The sequence below is a fragment of the Caretta caretta genome, chromosome 23 (genome assembly GCF_965140235.1).
Source record: "Caretta caretta isolate rCarCar2 chromosome 23, rCarCar1.hap1, whole genome shotgun sequence".
Classification (NCBI taxonomy): domain Eukaryota; kingdom Metazoa; phylum Chordata; order Testudines; family Cheloniidae; genus Caretta; species Caretta caretta.
In genome coordinates this window covers 3,131,701-3,149,732 of record NC_134228.1, presented here as the reverse complement: position 1 = coordinate 3,149,732, position 18,032 = coordinate 3,131,701, and the positions used below count along the sequence as shown (strand labels likewise).

General features: G+C 56.7%; 1 protein-coding gene across 1 annotated transcript; it reads left to right on the top strand.

The window, feature by feature from the left end:
- The first annotated feature begins 3,414 nt into the window (after positions 1 to 3,414).
- LOC125628262 (ADP-ribosylation factor 6) lies at positions 3,415 to 11,860 on the top strand. The gene is made up of 2 exons (XM_048833182.2): positions 3,415 to 3,758; positions 7,420 to 11,860. Exon 2 carries the CDS (start codon positions 7,452 to 7,454, stop codon positions 7,977 to 7,979), a length of 528 nt encoding a protein of 175 aa, XP_048689139.1. The 5' UTR covers positions 3,415 to 3,758; positions 7,420 to 7,451; the 3' UTR covers positions 7,980 to 11,860.
- The last annotated feature ends 6,172 nt before the right edge of the window (positions 11,861 to 18,032 follow it).

Here is an 18,032-nt window from a genome sequence, read left to right as displayed (position 1 = left end):
TGGCTATTCCACGTCCCCAAGGCTTGCCTAGCCAAGGAGCTGAGCTGTTTCCTTCACACGGGCACCAGTTGTGTTCTACAAAAATGTTATTTGTTGTCCCCACTTGGAGAGAAACTTTCCGGTTCAGCCTGTTCGTGTCTTTTATTTTGTAAAGCTTGCTCAGGAAAAGGAGTGGGATGTAGTGGTTCGAGCAGGGCGGGGCTGGGAACCAGGACTCCTGGGTTCTATTCCTGGCCCAGGAGTTGGGGGATTGTTACTTCGGGGGAACTAGCAGAGAGCAGGAGCCTGACCTCCCGTTCACATACGCTGGCCTGGCTGGGTCAACCCATGGTCGCAGCACCCTTATCAATGCTGCCCCTTTTACACTGAGCTGCAGACCCAGGTACAAAGGGAGGGACTGAGCCCAGCGGGGTTATCTCGGGATCCCTCCAGCCTGCCGCTCCCCACTCCCACTGCCCTAGCCCGCAAATCCCAGGAGGAATGTGCCTCGTCAGTTACCAGAGTGAGATCTCAGCTGCTGGGATTTCATAACCTGAACAAATCTTATAGTTACTATTGTCATTTATTAGGTGTATTATGGCAGTGCCTAAGAGCCCTGCTCATGGCCCAGGCCCCCATTGTACCAAGTATGGTATGTTTTTATTGCTATTATGGGTAATACGGTAGCACCCAGGTGTCCCAGTCATGGGTCAGGCCCTTCTGGCACTGCACAAACACAGAACAAAGAGTTGGCCCCCGCCCCAAAGCGCTTCCAATAGAAGGTCTTGTCTACACTAGAAAGTCATGACACAACTTCCCTGCGTGTGAACATAGGGCCAGATTTTTAAAGGTGTGTGGGTATTTAATTCCCATTCATTGCAAGCCAGCATTATACACACTCTCTGCTGGCCTACCTATTCCCGAGTGAGACGGGGACTAAGCTATACCTTGGTTGGCCCAGATCCTCAATGGTATGTCGTGGGAGTGACATCATACAACTCAGCGCAGAGGCTGGTTAACTTGCTGGCCCTGAACAGCAGGAGCGCTGGATCTCCGGGAAGAGAGACCAACCAGCTGGATGCCCTCCTCTAATCCAGCTGCCAACCTCTGGTTGACCAATCTGAAGTGGCAGGAGAGTAAAAACAAGTCTGGCTCGTTCTGGGCCCAGGGAGGGGTGCTGACGGGAGGAGGCCTCCAAATGGAATGGTGAACAAGCCAATTACATACGGACTTCACGGTGCAATGGACAAGCAGAATCCATCACAGATTCGTAGGTTCCAAGTCCGGAACAGCACTGGCCAGAGACCTGCCCCTGAATAATTCCTAGAGCAGATCTGTTAGAAAAACATCCCAGCTTGATTGAAAAACAGCCAGTGAGGGAAAATCCACCATGCCCCTTGGTCAATTGTTCCAATGGTCAATTACTCTCACCGTTAAAACGGTGCACGTGCCTTCCTTCCAGTCTGAATTTGTCTGGCTTCAACTCCCAGCCATTGCATATAAGGATGATACGGCTGAGGCTGTCTATCCCCATGTACATCTGGAGCTTATCTATCTATCTATCCCCATATACTCCATCATCTATATCTATCTATCCATCCCCATCCACCCCCTCTACCTATCTGTCCCCACACACCCCCTCTATCTAATCTATCTCATCCTGGCACCCTGGTACCTAGTGCATGGTCTTATCTCCTTTTAGTTTTAAAACAATCTTCAGCTCACTTGGCTGGTCTTATTGGACCTTCCCCCCCGCCTTTCCTCCGGATGCAAAATGAAGTGACATCAGCAAGATCGTCTCGGTTTTGTTTGGGGCGTGGTGGAAGGAAATATGTGCAAATGCAAGACCGGCACCTGCCTCTTCTACTTCCCTTTTCTCCTCGCCACCCCACCCTCTGCGAACAGCCCTTCGGTTACTGCAGCCTCATGGCTTGGAGAATTTGCTTTCAAGCTCCCCAGCTCAGTGCATGTGTGTGTGAGAAACTGAGAGGGGGGCGTGTGGAGGGGAATCCTCCTGCTCTCACACCCCTGCCCCCACCTTGAGAATCTGAGTTTCTCTTCTGAGTCGTCTTGTTACCTGTGTTGTTATTATCCTAGAACTCAGAGACAGGCCCAACTGAGATCAGAGCCCGATCGTGCCGGGCGCTGCCCAGACTCATCGTGAGAAACAATCTTTGCCCCCAACATTTTACAGCCTAGAGAAATGAGGTAAAGGAAGAATCACTATCCTTATCTTACAAGTGGGGAAATTGAGGCACCGGGCAATTCAGTGCACCGCCCAAGCACTAGTGTCATGCACAAGTAACTCGACCAAGAGTCTGCAGCTAGTTCAAGAGCCAGTCCCGCTGCCAGCGGAGAACTATTCCAAATGCTAGTGTCACACACACGACACACCCTGTCCCGAGTGTATAACTCGTCCAAAGGCTGGAGTCACACACCCGTCACAGGGTAGCTGGCTTGTAGCTGACTCACCCCCTCACCCTACCTCTGGTGTATGACGAGTCTCAATGTTCGTGTCACACACTTGCTCTGTAAGTGGCTGGAGCCTGAGCCCCACCCTGGTGTGTAACTCGTCCTTCTGCATGTCACATTTGACTTTCATTCATGCAAAGCCCCAGCCTCTCATGGGTCCTTTCTTTCTTTCGGTCGTTCTTTTTAATCAAGGGAAATACAGCTTAAAGGACAATGCAACACACACGCAGGGGGGGCTACCCCAGAGGGGTGGGGGCTGAGCAGGGATGGTTTGGGTTCCCCCCAATCCCTCACCAATCCCCTAAAAATACTCACTGCATTATTGCCACAAACCAAACAATATCCCAGCCTAACACATGCCAAGACTCTCCTCGCAATGGCCATGGTCAGTAAGATGGGTGGTTTGGGGGTACAACAAAACCAGGGCCCCATGAGCTGCTCGGAGTCTTAATCAATTGCTTATTGGCTTCAGCTGCTTCTGCTCATTGCCACACACACGTCATGTCACGCAGCAGCCTTACACACACACACACACTCATGTATTCACCCAGCAGCCACACACCACCCCCACGTGTGCATTAACCCAGCAGCCCTACACACACACGTATTCACCTGGCAGCCCTACACACACACAGGTGTGTGTGCATTAACCCAGCAGCCCTATGCACACACACACTCGTGTATTCACCCAGCAGCCCTACACACACAGACATACACACGTCTTCACTTAGCAGCCCTACACACACACACACGGCACGTATTCACCTAGCAGCCCAGCAAATCCCCGATGCTCCCCGTTCTCTACAGGAAAACTGACCAGAACCCCCCCCCCCCATTAACCACCCTCGTCTGGGTGGAAACAGCGGGAAGGGGTGGGGGGAAGAGGTCGGGTCCCTTTAAGAGCTCCGGAGCATGCGCACGGCTGTCAAAAGGGCGGGGCGCCCCCCCCTTTCCCCAGTCCGCGCCCTTTCCATTCCGGGACGCCCAGGCGGGCAGAGCGCGGCGCCGGCTGGAGGCAGGCGGGCCAGGGCCGGGACCGGGACCGGAGCGGGGCCACACGGCGGCCGGTGGATCCTGCAGCCGGGGCCTCCCTGCAGCAAACCCCCCCCCGGATCCGCCGCGCCTCGGGGCCGGGGCGATGCCGAGCAGCCCGCGGGCGGCCGCGGCCGGGCAGCCCCGCTTTGGAACGTCGAGACGCTGAAAATTGTTACATCGCGTTCGGAAGTTGGAAGCGGCCACGACGCCGGGGCGCGGCGGAGCCCGCCGCGGGGAGCCGCTGGGGTGCCGCTGACCTCCGCCCCGCTCGGGTGAGTGGGGCTGGGCGCGGCCGGGAAGCGGAGCGGGGCTTGGAGCCGGGGCGGGGGTACCCCCTGGAAACCCCCTTCCGCTTCGCGTACCGAGGGGGTGGACCCCCCCGCCCCCCTCATATACAGTGCAATGGGGGGCGGGGGTGGGGGGGGGATATGCATTGATCGCTTAGTGAAAACCTAAATACCAGCCCTCGAATGGGGGGGGGGGGAAACGATCAAATTAAAGGGTTTCCTTCCTCTCCCCCCCCCCCCCGCCGGCTTCTTGCTTTGAAAATACCCCCCCACACATTAAGGGGTGAGGCGGGGGGGTGTGGAGGCGAGTGTGAACTTCTGATGGGCGCATGTGGTCGGGGGAGAGGGGAGGATTTGAACTCCAGTCTGACGGGGGAAGGCTTGAAACTTCTCACGGGTGGGGCTGGGGGGGGTTGAATTCAAGTTTGGAAGGGGAGGGGGAAGTGATCCGATTAAAGGGGTGTCCTGGTCTCTTCTTCTGCTCCCCCTCCTTGGTGTGAAATATTTTCCCAGCGCATCCCGGAGGAGGAACAGGCGGAGGAGGAACAGGCGTGTGTGTGCCCAAGGGTTGAAACTGCTTGGGTGGATCTGCGGGGTTTGAATTAAAACGGCCAGGAAGAGCCCTAGAAACGACTCCCTGTCCGGAAACAGCAGCACATGCACCCCCCCCACCCCACCCCCGGAAAAAACCCAAACTTGCTTGCTGTGGGTGGGGGCAGGAAGAAAGGGGAAGTGGTCGATTTTTTTTTTCTTCCAGTGCTGACTTGGGTGCCGGTAGCAACCAGCTGCTCTGCTGATTGGGGAGGGGATATGTTTTTTTCCTTTTCCCAACCAAATTCGGGGGGGGGGTGTCCTGAGTCTCTTTCCTTGGCCTGGGTTTAAAATGTAGTCCCAGAGAGACTCTTGCTAGAATCAGTGGTTTGTCTGAGTTTGCTGGCAGCACGGCGCACCTGTCCCCATTCTCTCCAGTGTCTTACTGGAGGTTTAAAAAAAATTAAATCCAGTCTTCCTCCAACCCTCGGCCCAGCTGTCCCGCTTGATGGGGACAGAAGCTTCTGGGGTGGGGGGGGGAAGCCACATGTGCAGAACTGGGCAGCCAGCCTTTTGAGCTCACTTTGCAGGGTGGAAGAGCTTGCTTGAGCCAGGGAACCTATAAAAGTTGGGTTGGGTCTGGCTTGACAGGTGGGTCGAGATTCCCTCTGGCTCCTTGTGGGGGCCATTTTGGAGCTCGCAAAGCAGGTCCCTTCTGCTGTACCATGCTGGGAGTGGGACAGTTGCTGGAGAGTTGGACCCTCATTGAGCAATTTCTGTGGCTCAAAGGTCAGGTCTGCGCTCGAAATTTTTGCCAGTACAGCAAGATCAGCTAGCGGGGTTTGAAGGACTTTTTTAGACCAGCAAAAGCCCTAGTGTAGACACAGTTACGCTGCACCTCCCCCCCCCCCCCCCACCTCCTGTGGTTGGTATGACTTATTTTGTTCAGGGGACTGGTATGCGTTCTACATGCCGGTATGATAATCTATAGCTTTTATCGATCTAGAGCTTTTCATCAGCCCATCTCAAAGCCCTTTCTGAAAGAGGACGGTATCGTTATTCCTGTGTCAAGCTGGGGAAACTGAGGCACAGAGGAGGCAGCAACTCAGCAGGCCTGAGGCAGAGCCAGGAATACGTGGGGGGGGGGGGAGGAGGAGCAGATAAAGCTCAAGGACAGAGTTGGTACAAGAACGAATGGGGATAAACTGGCTGGGAGGAAATCCGAGGCTGGAAGTCAGAAGGTTTCTACCAATCAGAGTGAGGGGGGTGCTTTGGAAGAGCACCCCAGCAGGGGCTGTGGGGACAAACAACCTAACTGGCTTTCGGCTGGAATTTGAGCCGTTTATGGGTGGGATTCTGTGATGGGGCGACCGACAGTAAGCCGGGAAAGGGACTCGGTGCCTTTCTTGTCTGGGTTCCTACGGGTCCCCATGCAGGGAGGAGGGGGTTCGGAGGGGCCATGCTGGGGGACCTCAACAAACTTGCCTCGGTTTCACGAAGCCAGTTAAATTGGGGGCAGCCCCCTGGGCAGGTGCTTGGATTTCAGGTGCAGAGTAACAGCTTAGTTAGGGGCTTGCCTAAAGCTATTTCTGATGGCCTGATTTCGGTTCAAGGCAAACAAGGGACAGGGGCCCGCTAAACCAAAATAAGATGCTCTTAAAGTGTCGTGAGAGTCGCCCACACGGGAGGTGAGGGGGAGGGGGGGTGTCCCGTTAAACCAGTTTAACGAAAAGGGTGCAGATTGGTGTGGCATCAAGGAGCCAATTCCCACGGTGGAATTTTGAGACACTGAGATTGCTACTGTGTGTTCTGACCTTCTGGAGGTAATTGGGCTCAGAGTTTGTTGCCTTCCTACCCCGGTTCCTTTTTGGCGAAAGGAGTCTTTCACCTCCCATAGCTTGGGAAGGACAGACGGACGAGGAGAAGAACTGTTCGGGGTGGGACAAAGGGGGGCAGATGCTGGCTGGAGCTGCTGTGCCCTGGGGGCAAGGCAGCCCAGCCCAGATGATGGGTATTTTCCATCTCCTGGAAACTTTCCCTCGAGTTTGACCTTCAAGGCTGCTCTGGGCTTGTTCTCTGTCTAATCAGATGCTGGCTTAGCAGGATCCCATGGGGGGAGGGAGGCTCTGCTCCCCATGGACTTTGTGGAGAAATTGGCTCCTTCCCCTAGGGTAGCAATGAACAGCTGGTGTTAGGAGCTGCCCCGCCTGTACTTCTGGGGTAATCCTGGCTTCTTTGCAGCAAGGCCAAACCACCGCTGATTTCAGTGTGAGCTAAGTGCTTAAATTCCTCTTGAGGATCTGGGCCAGAGACTTCAGTAATGGTGTGACATTTCCCCAAGCTTTTGCGTTTGGCTAAACTAGTTACAGGTCTGCTTCTGTCCTCAGAGGTGTGGGATCCATTCCTGGTTTGCTGTTAATATCTGGCTCCTTATGAGGAGTGGTGGTGAGGATGGGGGTGGCTCAGGACTCCTGGGTTCCGCTCCTAGGAGGGGAGGGATTGGGAGTCAGGACTCCTGGCTTTTATTCCCAGCTTTGGGAGGGGAGTGAGGGCTAGAGGTTGGAACAGGGGACTGGGAGGTGGGACTGTAGGAACAAGACCTTGATTGTTGTGTGACCTGCTGTGTCCTCTCTGCCTCTGGTTTTGCCCACCTGTGAAATGGGGGAGGAGTTAAAGAGCTTTGAGATCCTCTGTGATCCAGGTGGGCGAAATGTTACTATGCTAGACCAAGCCTGAATGCTTTGGAGGGCCTCGGTTTCTGTGTTAGATTCATGGCTACCAGTAGCACGTAGGTGCTGTGACGTGTTGGCCTGCTTCTTCCTCTGCCCCAAGGAGCTTCCCATTTAAGCAGACAAAGGGTGGGGAGACAGTGTTTTCCCCATTTTACAGATGGGCAAGACTGAGGCCTCGAGAGCTCAAGTGGGAATTGGTGGCAGGGCTGGGATATGAGCCCAGATCTCCTGCATCCCGGCCCATCCACCTTCTGAGTACTGGTGCCTTGCAGTGACCTGCCTCGGGGTGGGGTGGGGTGGAGTGCAGGAAGGGGGCCCGAGGCTAGGCAGATCACAGGCCCTTGCCTTGCACTTGACTTCATCTCTCTGTGTTCTTTCTCCAGCCTTGTATGGACTTTGCTGCTTGCCTGCAGCCATGGGGAAAATGCTGTCCAAGATTTTCGGCAATAAGGAGATGCGGATTCTGATGCTAGGGCTGGATGCAGCCGGCAAGACCACCATCCTTTACAAGCTGAAGCTGGGCCAGTCGGTCACCACCATCCCCACCGTGGGCTTCAACGTGGAGACGGTGACCTACAAGAATGTCAAGTTCAACGTCTGGGACGTGGGGGGCCAGGACAAGATCCGGCCCCTCTGGAGACATTACTACACAGGTACCCAGGGGCTCATCTTCGTGGTGGACTGCGCCGATCGTGACCGGATCGACGAAGGCCGGCAGGAGCTGCACCGCATCATCAACGACCGGGAGATGCGTGACGCCATCATCCTCATCTTCGCCAACAAGCAGGACCTGCCCGATGCCATGAAGCCCCACGAAATCCAGGAGAAATTGGGACTGACGCGTATTAGGGACAGGAATTGGTATGTCCAGCCCTCGTGCGCGACGTCCGGGGAAGGACTCTGCGAAGGTCTGATGTGGCTGACGTCCAATTACAAATCCTAATCCTGGCTTTTTGTACCTGAGCCCGTGCACGAGTCTCTAACCAATGAAACTTTATTTCCCCATCCCCACCCCATAGCCCCATCCTCCCCCACTTGTCTGTTTCTCTCTCTCTCTCTGTCTCAGAATTGCTGGTGGGGTGGGATTGGATCCCTGCTATGGTACCTTGGCACCCGCCCTCTAAAATGGGGGGCCTGGGGTGTTGTGAATGCTGCGGGCTTGGGGGGGGGTGGCTCTTTAGATCTGAATGCAAGCCAGTTTTTTTCTTGTTTCTGATTGTAAATCCTGTAGAGTTTTATTATTTAATTAACTTGGGAAGCAGGGGGATGGGTGTAGACTCTCTCCTTCTCCTCCCCCGCAGCTATGTTAACAGGGGCAGATCATCTTGTGCTATTGGGGTGCCCTCGACAGCAGCCCTTCTCACCTGTGGTTCACAGAATCCATCCCGTTCCTTATGTCCTGGTGGTCTGCAGAACCAACTGGGGGGCGGTGGGAGTGTTGGAGATCTCTCATACTAGGCACTTAAGATTTTTGCATTGGAGTGGCAGGTTCATGGGAGCAGCTTATGGGGGTCCCCCGTCCAGCTGCCCAATAATCCACGAATATAAGAATGTCCTTGCCTGTTGGGAGTGACAGCTGCGTGCCCTGATCAAACTCAATCTCGGATGATCCTTATTTATCCCCCTGCCCTGCCATTCTTCTCTGCCACTGACCCAGCCCGGGTGAGGTGTGAGGGCTGTCCCATGTGTGGGAGGGGACTGGGCCGTGCACGCCTTGGTGACTAGCTTACCCTGGCAGGAGGAGAGCTGGTGTCCTGGGGAGACGCAAACACGCCCACATGTCTCCGCCCAAACCAGTTTCCCCAGCACGTGGGCGGTGGGAATCAAAGAGCCCATTCATCAGAGCCGCCTTAGAGGAGTGGCTGTCCCCTGAATCCTGGGGCTACCTGTCCTTGCTGGCTTACATTCCTGTTTGTGGGGAATGCGGCCACGGGGCTGGTGGAAATCCAGGGGGCGTCCGTCTCCTGGGATGTCAGTGGGCCTTGGATCAGGCCCAGCTGGGATCGTAGTTAATCTGTGGGTGTGGCTGCACCCCTTCCCTGGGACTCCTCCAAAGCTCTGTCCTTTGCTGAGCTGCAGGCTGGGACCTGGGTGGGGTGGGGCAGGGGGTTCCCTGGTAAATGCCTCGCATCCATCTCCTCCTCCCCCCAGCTTATCAATTGGGGTACAGGTTTCCCCCTGCATTGGCTCCAGGCCATCTGCCCATAGAGGCCTCCCAGTTTGTGACCAGCCCAGGCATGGGCTGCCAATACCCCAAGGATCTGCTGAAGCCAAGCAAGGGGGTCCTGATGGGAATGTTTGGGGGAAGGGACCCCTTTAGTCTCTGGGATATGATTTCACTTCCTATTGGTGGGGTATTCCCAGGGCAAAGGGAGGAGGGGCCAGTGTGTGTAGAGAGAGGACCCCACCACATTGGGGGGGGGGGCCCATGGCTAGGGAAAGTCCTGTTCCCAGTTTCCGCTGGGAGGAGTGGAAGTGGCACTGGCTTGCAGCTGTTGGCCCGGCCCCTCTTCCTATGGGGTGACAGGCTCTGCCCCCCAGCTCCTCCCCGCTCTGTCCTCTTAGCATCCTCCTCCAATGCCCACAAGGTGGCAGGGGCTGTTGCCAAGGAAACTGCATCCAGCAGAGGCTGATGATCCTGGTGGAAGGGGAGGAGCAATGGAGGGGGGGGGTAGCACCGTTTGGTGGGAGCCCTGCCCTTCCTTGGAGGGAGGGTGCAAAGCGGCCATGCCAAACTGGAGCTGTTCCCCTTCCCTCTTAACCCTCACACACGCAGCACTTCCCCCTTGGGGCCCCCTGCCCACTCTGATTTCAGGCGGCTCGCGCCCAGCCCCTGGTTCGTGGGCCTTTTTCTCGCTCGTCGGGGAGGCGGGCAAGGCAAAGCTGCCACCTTGCGAAACCTGCTAGACGAGGGAGTGGATTAAACTCCCTTTTTCCTCCACTGTGTGGGTGCTGCTCCAACCGAACCCAGTGCTGGAATGAGTTTTGCCTGGCCTCTGCCTGCCCCGCCCGAGGCCTGTTCGCACCCCACCCTTTCCGCCTGCCACACACATCCACTAAGATGTGCCGTCCCATCCTGCCAGGATCCAGCTGCTGTGGCTTTGAGCAGGGACTGGTCTGGAAGGAGTCTCCCTAGAGCCATGTCCTCACATCCTCTCCTTATTTCTGAGTCCTGGGGGCAACGCTTGAGGGAAATCCCACACTCCCATCCCTGCAGCCGGGCTCCCAACCTACTCCCTGGGCGTGCCCCCCTGGGAGATAATGAATCATAACTAGGAAAAGGAGCAGTGCCTTCCCCCCTCAGGTGTCCGAGTGTCTAATTACCGAGGAGTCAACGCCCCTTTTTGTTGCAAGCCGGCTCCTGGCAGCCCCGGTGCCACCCACTCTGCAAATGCCGCCTCTCCCCGGGGCTTGGCCTTGTAAACTTTGTCCCTGCCTCTCGTTCGAACCCGGCTCGGCCGTGCGGAGCAGGGTGCAGGACGTGCCCTGACTCCGAGGGGAGACTAGCCGGTGTCCTGATGCTGCCTCTGTCCTTAAGCCTTCCAGCATTACCTTTTTTGGCGGGGGCACTCGCCCTGTGGACTAGCCCTTAAAGGTGCAGGTGTGCCAATTCCCCCCCCCCCCCATCTGACGCACGTTTTGGCTGGCGAGAAACCCCGTGATACGGTAGAAGCGAGGCACAGGGCAGTGCCGGTTCCATCACAGGGCTAGAGGCGAGTGTGTGATGGGCAGATTTAGGAGCAGATTTCCTCCAACATTCCAGTTTGGTACATGTCTCTTTCCTTTTGCTTCCCCCCCACCCCCTTCCAAAATTCCCCCTCTGGCACAGGGGGCCCAGTTTGCTCCTGCTCCCTGCTGAAATGAAGCTGGAATTGATGAGACTGCGGCTCTTGTTTGTTTACTGCGGGACAGCTGTGATTCTTTGGGCAGGCTCCTCTTCCTGCAGAAAATAGAAACGGGCTTGGGTTTTTTCCCCCCCCCTTCCACCCCCCTGCTCCTGCATCTTGTACAGGGTGAGCAGGCCAAAGCACTTAAGTCTGGGCGTGCGTCTGGCACAAGCAGCTTCTACCGCAGGGGTGGCTGCAGAGCATGAGTCCCATGTACTCTTCCTCCAAACTCAGCTGATCGGCCATGTTAACGGTCCGTGCCGGCTTTCCCAGCCTGCATTCCCGGGGCGCAACCCTCGCTGCGCGGGGGGGCCGCACCGGCCCTAGGGCTTTAGCAGAAGCTGCTGCTGCAAGGGGGCGTCCTAGGGCTGTTTCCGCTCCCTGGAGCGGGCTGAGCTGGGGCTGTGAAATAAGCGTCTCCTCATTGCACAGATGTTCCTCTCAAGAGCGTACGCTGGTGTGGGAGCTGATCCTGCTGTGCGGTGGGTGGCCGCCTCCGTAATCCTGCGTCAGGTTTGGTTCTGATCCAGAGCTGGTGAAGCGTTTACCTTCCCTGTGTGAAGTGGGGCTGCCTAAAACCTTCCTCCTGAAGGGGAGAGAATTGGAGACTCTTGTGCCTTTACTGGAGTACCACTGTTGCGAAAAGGAAAACGAAGGTACTTTAAGAGCCAGCTGTAAGATGTGCTGGAAACCCCTGGGGGCTGTAATCTACTTGGGGAGATGCTACACAGGGGAAGTATTCTCTACCGTACATGTAACCTGGGAAGATTTAGCATTTCCCATTTTTCGTTGGTAAATTTCTCCCTGCAGCCGGAGGGGCTGCAAGTGCCGTGTGTTTCAAAGGGCTCATGACATTCAAACTGTGTGAGGGGTTTTTTTTAAGGGGTTTTTTTCTTTCTAATCTTTATGCAAATGAAAATCTTTTTTAAAAATCGTATTGGCTGCCGTCCTGTGCTTTATTTCTCACTTTCATGCAGAGATTTCCCTCTATAAAAGGGCCTGGTTTTTTATTCCCTCCCCACAAGTGTCTCTAACAAGGCAGCATGGGACAGTGGTTAGAGCTCTGGACAGGGCCACTGCAGTTCAGGGTCTGTTTCCGGCTCTGTCACTTTGACCGCTTTCCCCGCTCGCCACCGGAGTTTCTTCACCTGTTTAAAAGGGGGCTGTGACCCGTCTCTTGTAAAGCACGGTGGGATCCGGGGCCTGAAAAGGGCCATGTCACAGCTAAGCCCAACGCTGCCATAGCAGCGCTCTGTGGTTCTCAAACGAAGGCCTGAGCCCAATGTCCTATGCCTTGCGGAGAGGCTGGCACTGGGTGGAGTTGGGGGTACAAAACGACGGCCTCAGAATGGGGGTGATTTTACAAGGGTGCAGCAGGTGCAAAGCATCAGTGAACCAGGCCCAAGGTTTCAGAGCAAGCATGGTTGGTTAAGCATCCCTTCTTTTTAAGATGACGGGACCCCTGGGTACCTACAGGGGCTGTGGGGTCAAGCAGGCCCCCGAAAGGTGGGCTCTGGGCCCCGTATGGCTCCCCCTTCTCTGGCTCGGTTTGCTGAGCTGGGGCTGAGGTTCTCACAGCGTGCTGCGGGGGGCCAGTTGGAAGCACTGAGTGGCTGGTGTCTTACTGAGCATTTCGGTTCCTCTTTTGAGAGGCGAAGCTTGGCTGTGACTCAGGAGTGGAAGCAGGCGCAGGAGGTGTTGGAGGCGGCTGATCTCATTGCCAGCTCGCTGCACCAACGTCTGGGCATGCATGTGACACCCCTCCCCCCCCCCTGCACCTAACCCACTAAGCCAACCACCTCCTCTCTGTACAGCGGGTCCTTCTGCTTTTCGCTGCCTCGCTTGTTTCCTGCAGAACTACTGAGCAGGGACCTAGAAGTCAGGACTCCTGGGTTCCAGGCTCAGCTCTCAGCTCTCAAGTAGGGGTTTGATCTTGGAGTTTGCGGCCCCTCTCGCTGCCAACCCAACCTGGGGGAGGGGCTCAAGAAATTCTCAAAAGCAGGCTTGGGCCCTTTTGAAAACCGAGCTATACTTTCCCTCTTTGCTAGGTGGGCTCCTCTGTGTTCTAGAGGGGGTGGGGGAAGAGGGGAACTGCTCCCTCTGTGCATAAGGAGTGGGACAGAAATCTAAGCCAATCCTTGGGGGTTGTTTTGAAAATGGGGAAACTGAGGTCAAGTGACTTGCCTAAAGTGAGAGAGTCCATGGAAGGGCTGGGAACAACCCAGGAGTCCTAGCTCCCAGCCCCCAGCTCCTCTAACCACTAGACCCCACTGTCTTCTCAAAGCTGGGAATAGAACCCAGGACTCCTGGGTTCTATCAGCCCCCTGCTCTATCCATTAGACTCCATTCCCCCATTTTTAGCATTGCAACCCTGCCCTGGTTTTGGGCCCAACCTGAGTATGAATATTTAGGTTGTTTCTTGAATCTCTCTCATTCGCACCCCTCATATCTCCATGCGTGGGGTTATGCAGCAGTAGGGAGCGTTATCCTGGGCTGAGTGGGGAAGGCCAGTGCAGGGGAGCCGCTTGAGGCCATGCTGTTCCAGGCCAATGAGAGATCAAACCTTTTAGACCCAAACTCCCCTTCCACCTGCACCCCACCACACAGGTCCATGAAGGAGAGAGGCAGGTCAAAAGCCTTCAGCTTGGTGACGGGACTGGCTTTGCCAGGGCCTGGGAGCAGAGCCCTGCATTGTGCGCCCCCCCCCCACTTCCCTCCATTGATGGCAGTCTGAGTCTGAGCTGTCCAAGGTAGGGAGTGCCTCACAATGGACAGATGTCCCCCGGAAGTAGGGAATGTCTGCAATCAAGGACCCATGGCTGGCCCAGGCGCTGGGATTGGGAGCCATGGGGTTTTTTTATGGCAGCATAGACGTGCCCGTAGACTTCTAAGGCCAGAAGGCAGCATAAGGGCATCTTCAGCCTATGTGCGACTGGAGAATTTCACCCTGGTTTCTCTGGGCCAGGCCCATGCTCTTCCAGACACGCCACTCTGGATCTGAAGATGTCAAGAGACCGCATCCGGCTCTCCCTTTGGGGGTTGGTTCTTGGGGTTAATTGCCCACGCTCTTCAAAACCAGTGCCTTGTTGGGTCTGGCTTTGGGTCTTTCTCTGCTAGATTAAGGAGGTCTTTAGTAGCTGCTGCGTTCCCCCTGGGAAGGTACTTGAGTCCCTGCTCCATCATCCCTCTTAAGGCCAGAGAAGGGAGGCCCCAGGGATCAGCAAGGGGCCCAGGTTCACACAGGAAGTTTGGGGCTGAGCTGGGAATTGGGAACCCAGCTGTTCCCACTCCCCGTCTTGGGGGCTTTCGACTGTCCTTCCTCCCCTCTTGAACTCTGGCCTGGGTGCTACAGGAGGGGATGCTTCGTGCCCACAGCGGGTCTGCCCTTAACATCTCTGAAGCTGCTGCCCAGTGACCACTCTGAGGCAGTCAGCAAAGGGGGCAGCTTTCGGGAGGGAGACGTTCCTCCTCCAGGACCAAGGCTGAGACCTTCCAACTCACTCCACGTGGGAGACCGAACGGCCTCAGGTAAGAATGTTTGGTCCCTCCTAGCCCGGAGTGGGATTTGAACCGGAGAAGGTTCTGTAACCCGCTGCCCCACCTCTCAGCCTCCTGCCTGCCATCCCCTTGCCACTTGACCAAGATCCTCTCTACAGGCGCCAAGGCGGGCACTGTGTGCTTTGCACGCCTGGGACGGGTGCAGCTCGGAGCTGCACGGGGGGCTGTCGGCAGCGTGCCGCACTGGGAGATGGTGGAAAGGGGAAAGCTGGCAGGTGGGAGGGGTAAGCCAAGGCCCCGGCTCGCTGGAAGTGAGTTGCAGCAGCCTGGGCCGAGCAAGCCGCTGCGTTTCCTGGGCTGAGCCAGCTGGTACCTCTGCGCTCATCCGCTTCCTGTCTCTGCGGTTAGCCAGCCGGGGCGCTCTCCCCAGAAGAGCCCTCTGTCTATTGTGTTCGCATCTTTGGATCCAAATGGCACATCTGGGGGCGGGGACTGTGGTCTGTTAAAGCCGCCAAGCTGCAGTCGCTGAACTGAGACCGGACAACTCGTTTCACCTGTGCCTCCCGTTCTTCATGCACTTGGGTTCTGCTGCACGAACAGCCCTGGAGAACGAGGGGCTCTGTGTACCCCCCACATAGGTACAGCACAGGTCTGCCCCCCCAAATCATTACCCCCAGCCAGTTGCCCAGCAGGCTCCGTCTCTGGGGTCCTGGTTACTCCTGGCCCTCCCTGCTGGGATGTGTGGGGTGCTGGGGGGGCTGCTCCACCGGGAACGAGACTCAAACCTAGCAGCCTGCTCCACACGAATCACTGGATGTTGGATAGTCATCGACTTTGCTAATATAGGTTAGATTAGAGCCAGTCCCTTGCGGGGAAGGCCCCCTATCCCGTTTCCTGTTCCACCAAGCCTGCCAGTCCCCCCTACCTGGGCCTGGATTGGAGGCGGCACCCCCAGAGGGGAAAAGCCTTGTACCCCATTCCTTGACCTTCCTGAGCTCACCAGTTCCCCCTGATCTGGGGCGGGATTCGAACCAGTGCCCCCTAAAGGGGAAAGGCCCCATATCCCATTCCTTGACCCCCAGTCCCCCTTTTGTTCCCTATTTGTAACAGCCCTCCCCCCTTTTTGTTTTTGTTTTGCTCCAGTTTAAACGGCAGCCTGGCAGGCCCCCTCCAGCGATCCTCCTTCCCCCTTTTGTCTTTCAAGCATTCTCGGGTTGCGGAGGAGCCAGCGTGCGGCCGCCTGCCGCGAGGGCTGACGCCCTTCGCCGTGTCTGCAGGACGCCCTCCCAAGTGAAGGCTGCTCCAAGACCGACTGGTGAATAGGGGCCGCCCTTCCCCACGGCCACTCGTGCAGTTATCACGTTCGCTCTGGCCCCAGCTTCTCTTCCCAGAAGATCTAGAGCTGAGGGGGCGACCGATTATGTAGGCTCAGGGTGGGGAATGGCTCTGGTTCCTCAGGCCCTCTTGGTCAGAAGGGGCCATTGTGATCATCTGGTCTGACCTCCTGCCCCTTGCAGGCCACAGAACCTCCCCCACCCACTTCTGTAACAGAGCCCTGACCTCTGGCTGAGTTTCGGACGTCCTCGAGTGACCGAGAATCTGCCATTTACGCTCGTTTAAACCCTCCCGTGCCCCGGAGCCGGCTTCTGCAGGGGAAGCGTGAGTTCGCACCCCCCCATTAGCAGAATCTTCTCCGCTGGGTTTGCCTACCCCCTGCCCGCACCCCCACTGCTGCCTTTTCAGATGCTGGGCAAGGCTTGGAAAGTCCTCTTGCCGCACGCCACCGAGCAGGGCGGCTTTGGGAAGCAGCGCGGGGGCGTCCTTCCTCGCCGTGGGACCCTGGGCTTTGTAGGACTGGGTGCTCGAAGCTTCCCGCTGGCCTACCCGCCACGCTCCCCTAGCCTGCTTTTCTGGCCCCGTGTTAGAAACATCTCCCCTGCAAACTAAGCCCAGGGTTAGTCGGATTCAAGTTAGCAGTTTGTGTGTGTGTTAACCTAGGGCCTGAGCGTCTTGCCCGTGCTTGTGACCAGGTTAGGACGCGTTGAACCCTGGGGCACCAGCGTCCACACTGCATTACGTCAGCCTGAGTCCAACCAGCTGAATCCCAAACCTCCTGTGTTTGTGGTGCAGGGTGGGCAACCTTGACTGGCCAGAGGGCCTACCAGAGTCCGGGGAGGGGGGCTGCATCTACACTGCAAAGCAACAGGGCTTGAGCCCTGGGTTGGGGCTTGACTCCGGCTCAGACGCTCTGGCCCTATGGGGTCCTGGGACCCGGGACCAGTGCAATTTGTGCGTAGGCAGAAGTGGGGTGAAGCTTGAGCCTGAGTTTGAACCTGGGGCTTATGTTGCAGTATAGATGATCCCAGCAGGTGGAAAGCTGTATGGCCAGATGCAGAATGGGCAGCTCCTACCCAGGAGGCAGGCTCGTTTGCTTCTTGGCCATCGTGCCGAAGTTGCCAGTCAAGGGGCTGCCGAGCACCAACGGGGAGGGGAGGGAATCGGGAGGGGGGGGCACTTGTGCCAGGGTGTGAGCTGAAACCGGCCCAACTCCTCTCACGCGTGAGCCAACGGTAATGCGTTGGCAACAGGAGTAGAGGGCTAAGGCACAGATCCTGCAATCTGCTGAAATCAATGGAGTTAGGTGCGTAGGACCAGATCCTGGCGGGTGTTTAAGTATCTGTTCTGCCTTTCTGGACAAGCCCTATTGAATCGGTTCTTTGGCTTGCGGGATACGCTCGTTTCAGCTGGTCGGGGTGACCCTGTGTCCCCCTGCAGAGTTGCTAGTCCCTAGCCGGGCAGCAGTAGCCTGATACCCGGCTGAAGAGCCCTGAGATTGCAGGGCTGGCAGCCATGTGAAAGGTGTTTGCTCTGCCAGATGTGTGCTCTGGTCCCGCTGGGGTGGATCCAACTCAAATATTAGGTGTGTGTGGGGGGCAGGGGGGGAAATCTCAGTCTCCGAACTGTCCTTTGTCCTACAGAACAGCTGATTCCCCTTGTTCAGCAAGGCTAGGGTGAAGTGAAAGGTCAGAGCAGCGTTTGCAAAAGGCAGAGGAAATCTCTGAGCGAGGCAGCAAGGGGAGCAGGGGCTGGAGGAGAGGGGGATCAGTCATGGGAGATGCTGATCTCAGCTGTAGGGTGCTGAATCCAGTGACGGAAAGGCACTGATCTCTGAGGGCAACGATGCCCCTGTGTGTCCTGCTGTTCCCATTCAGGGCCCTTGCGGCCTCTCGCTCCTGACTTGCAACTCCCTATGTTCTTTCAGCCCAGGATTCCCCACCCCAGCCAGCTCTGCTGATGTGCCACAAACCCGCCCCACAGCCCTGCCTGGGTTCCCGTTACACCCCTCCCTGCTGATGCTCTCGACACACACCCCCAGCACTCCCCACACACCCTGCCCCACCATCCCTGCTTGCAGCCTACTCTTTTAACATTTGTAAAGCTCTAGGAGTTGCGGGGTGGTTGTGTTTTGCTGGGGACTTGAGTGGAGATAATGCAAGACTGGAAAGACCCGGGCATGAGGGGATAAGCCAAACCTGTAGACTGCACCTTGTCGCTCCGGATGGAGGTTTGAGGGGTGGGTGGGGAGGAGGGGGATTCAAAGTCATTTGCAA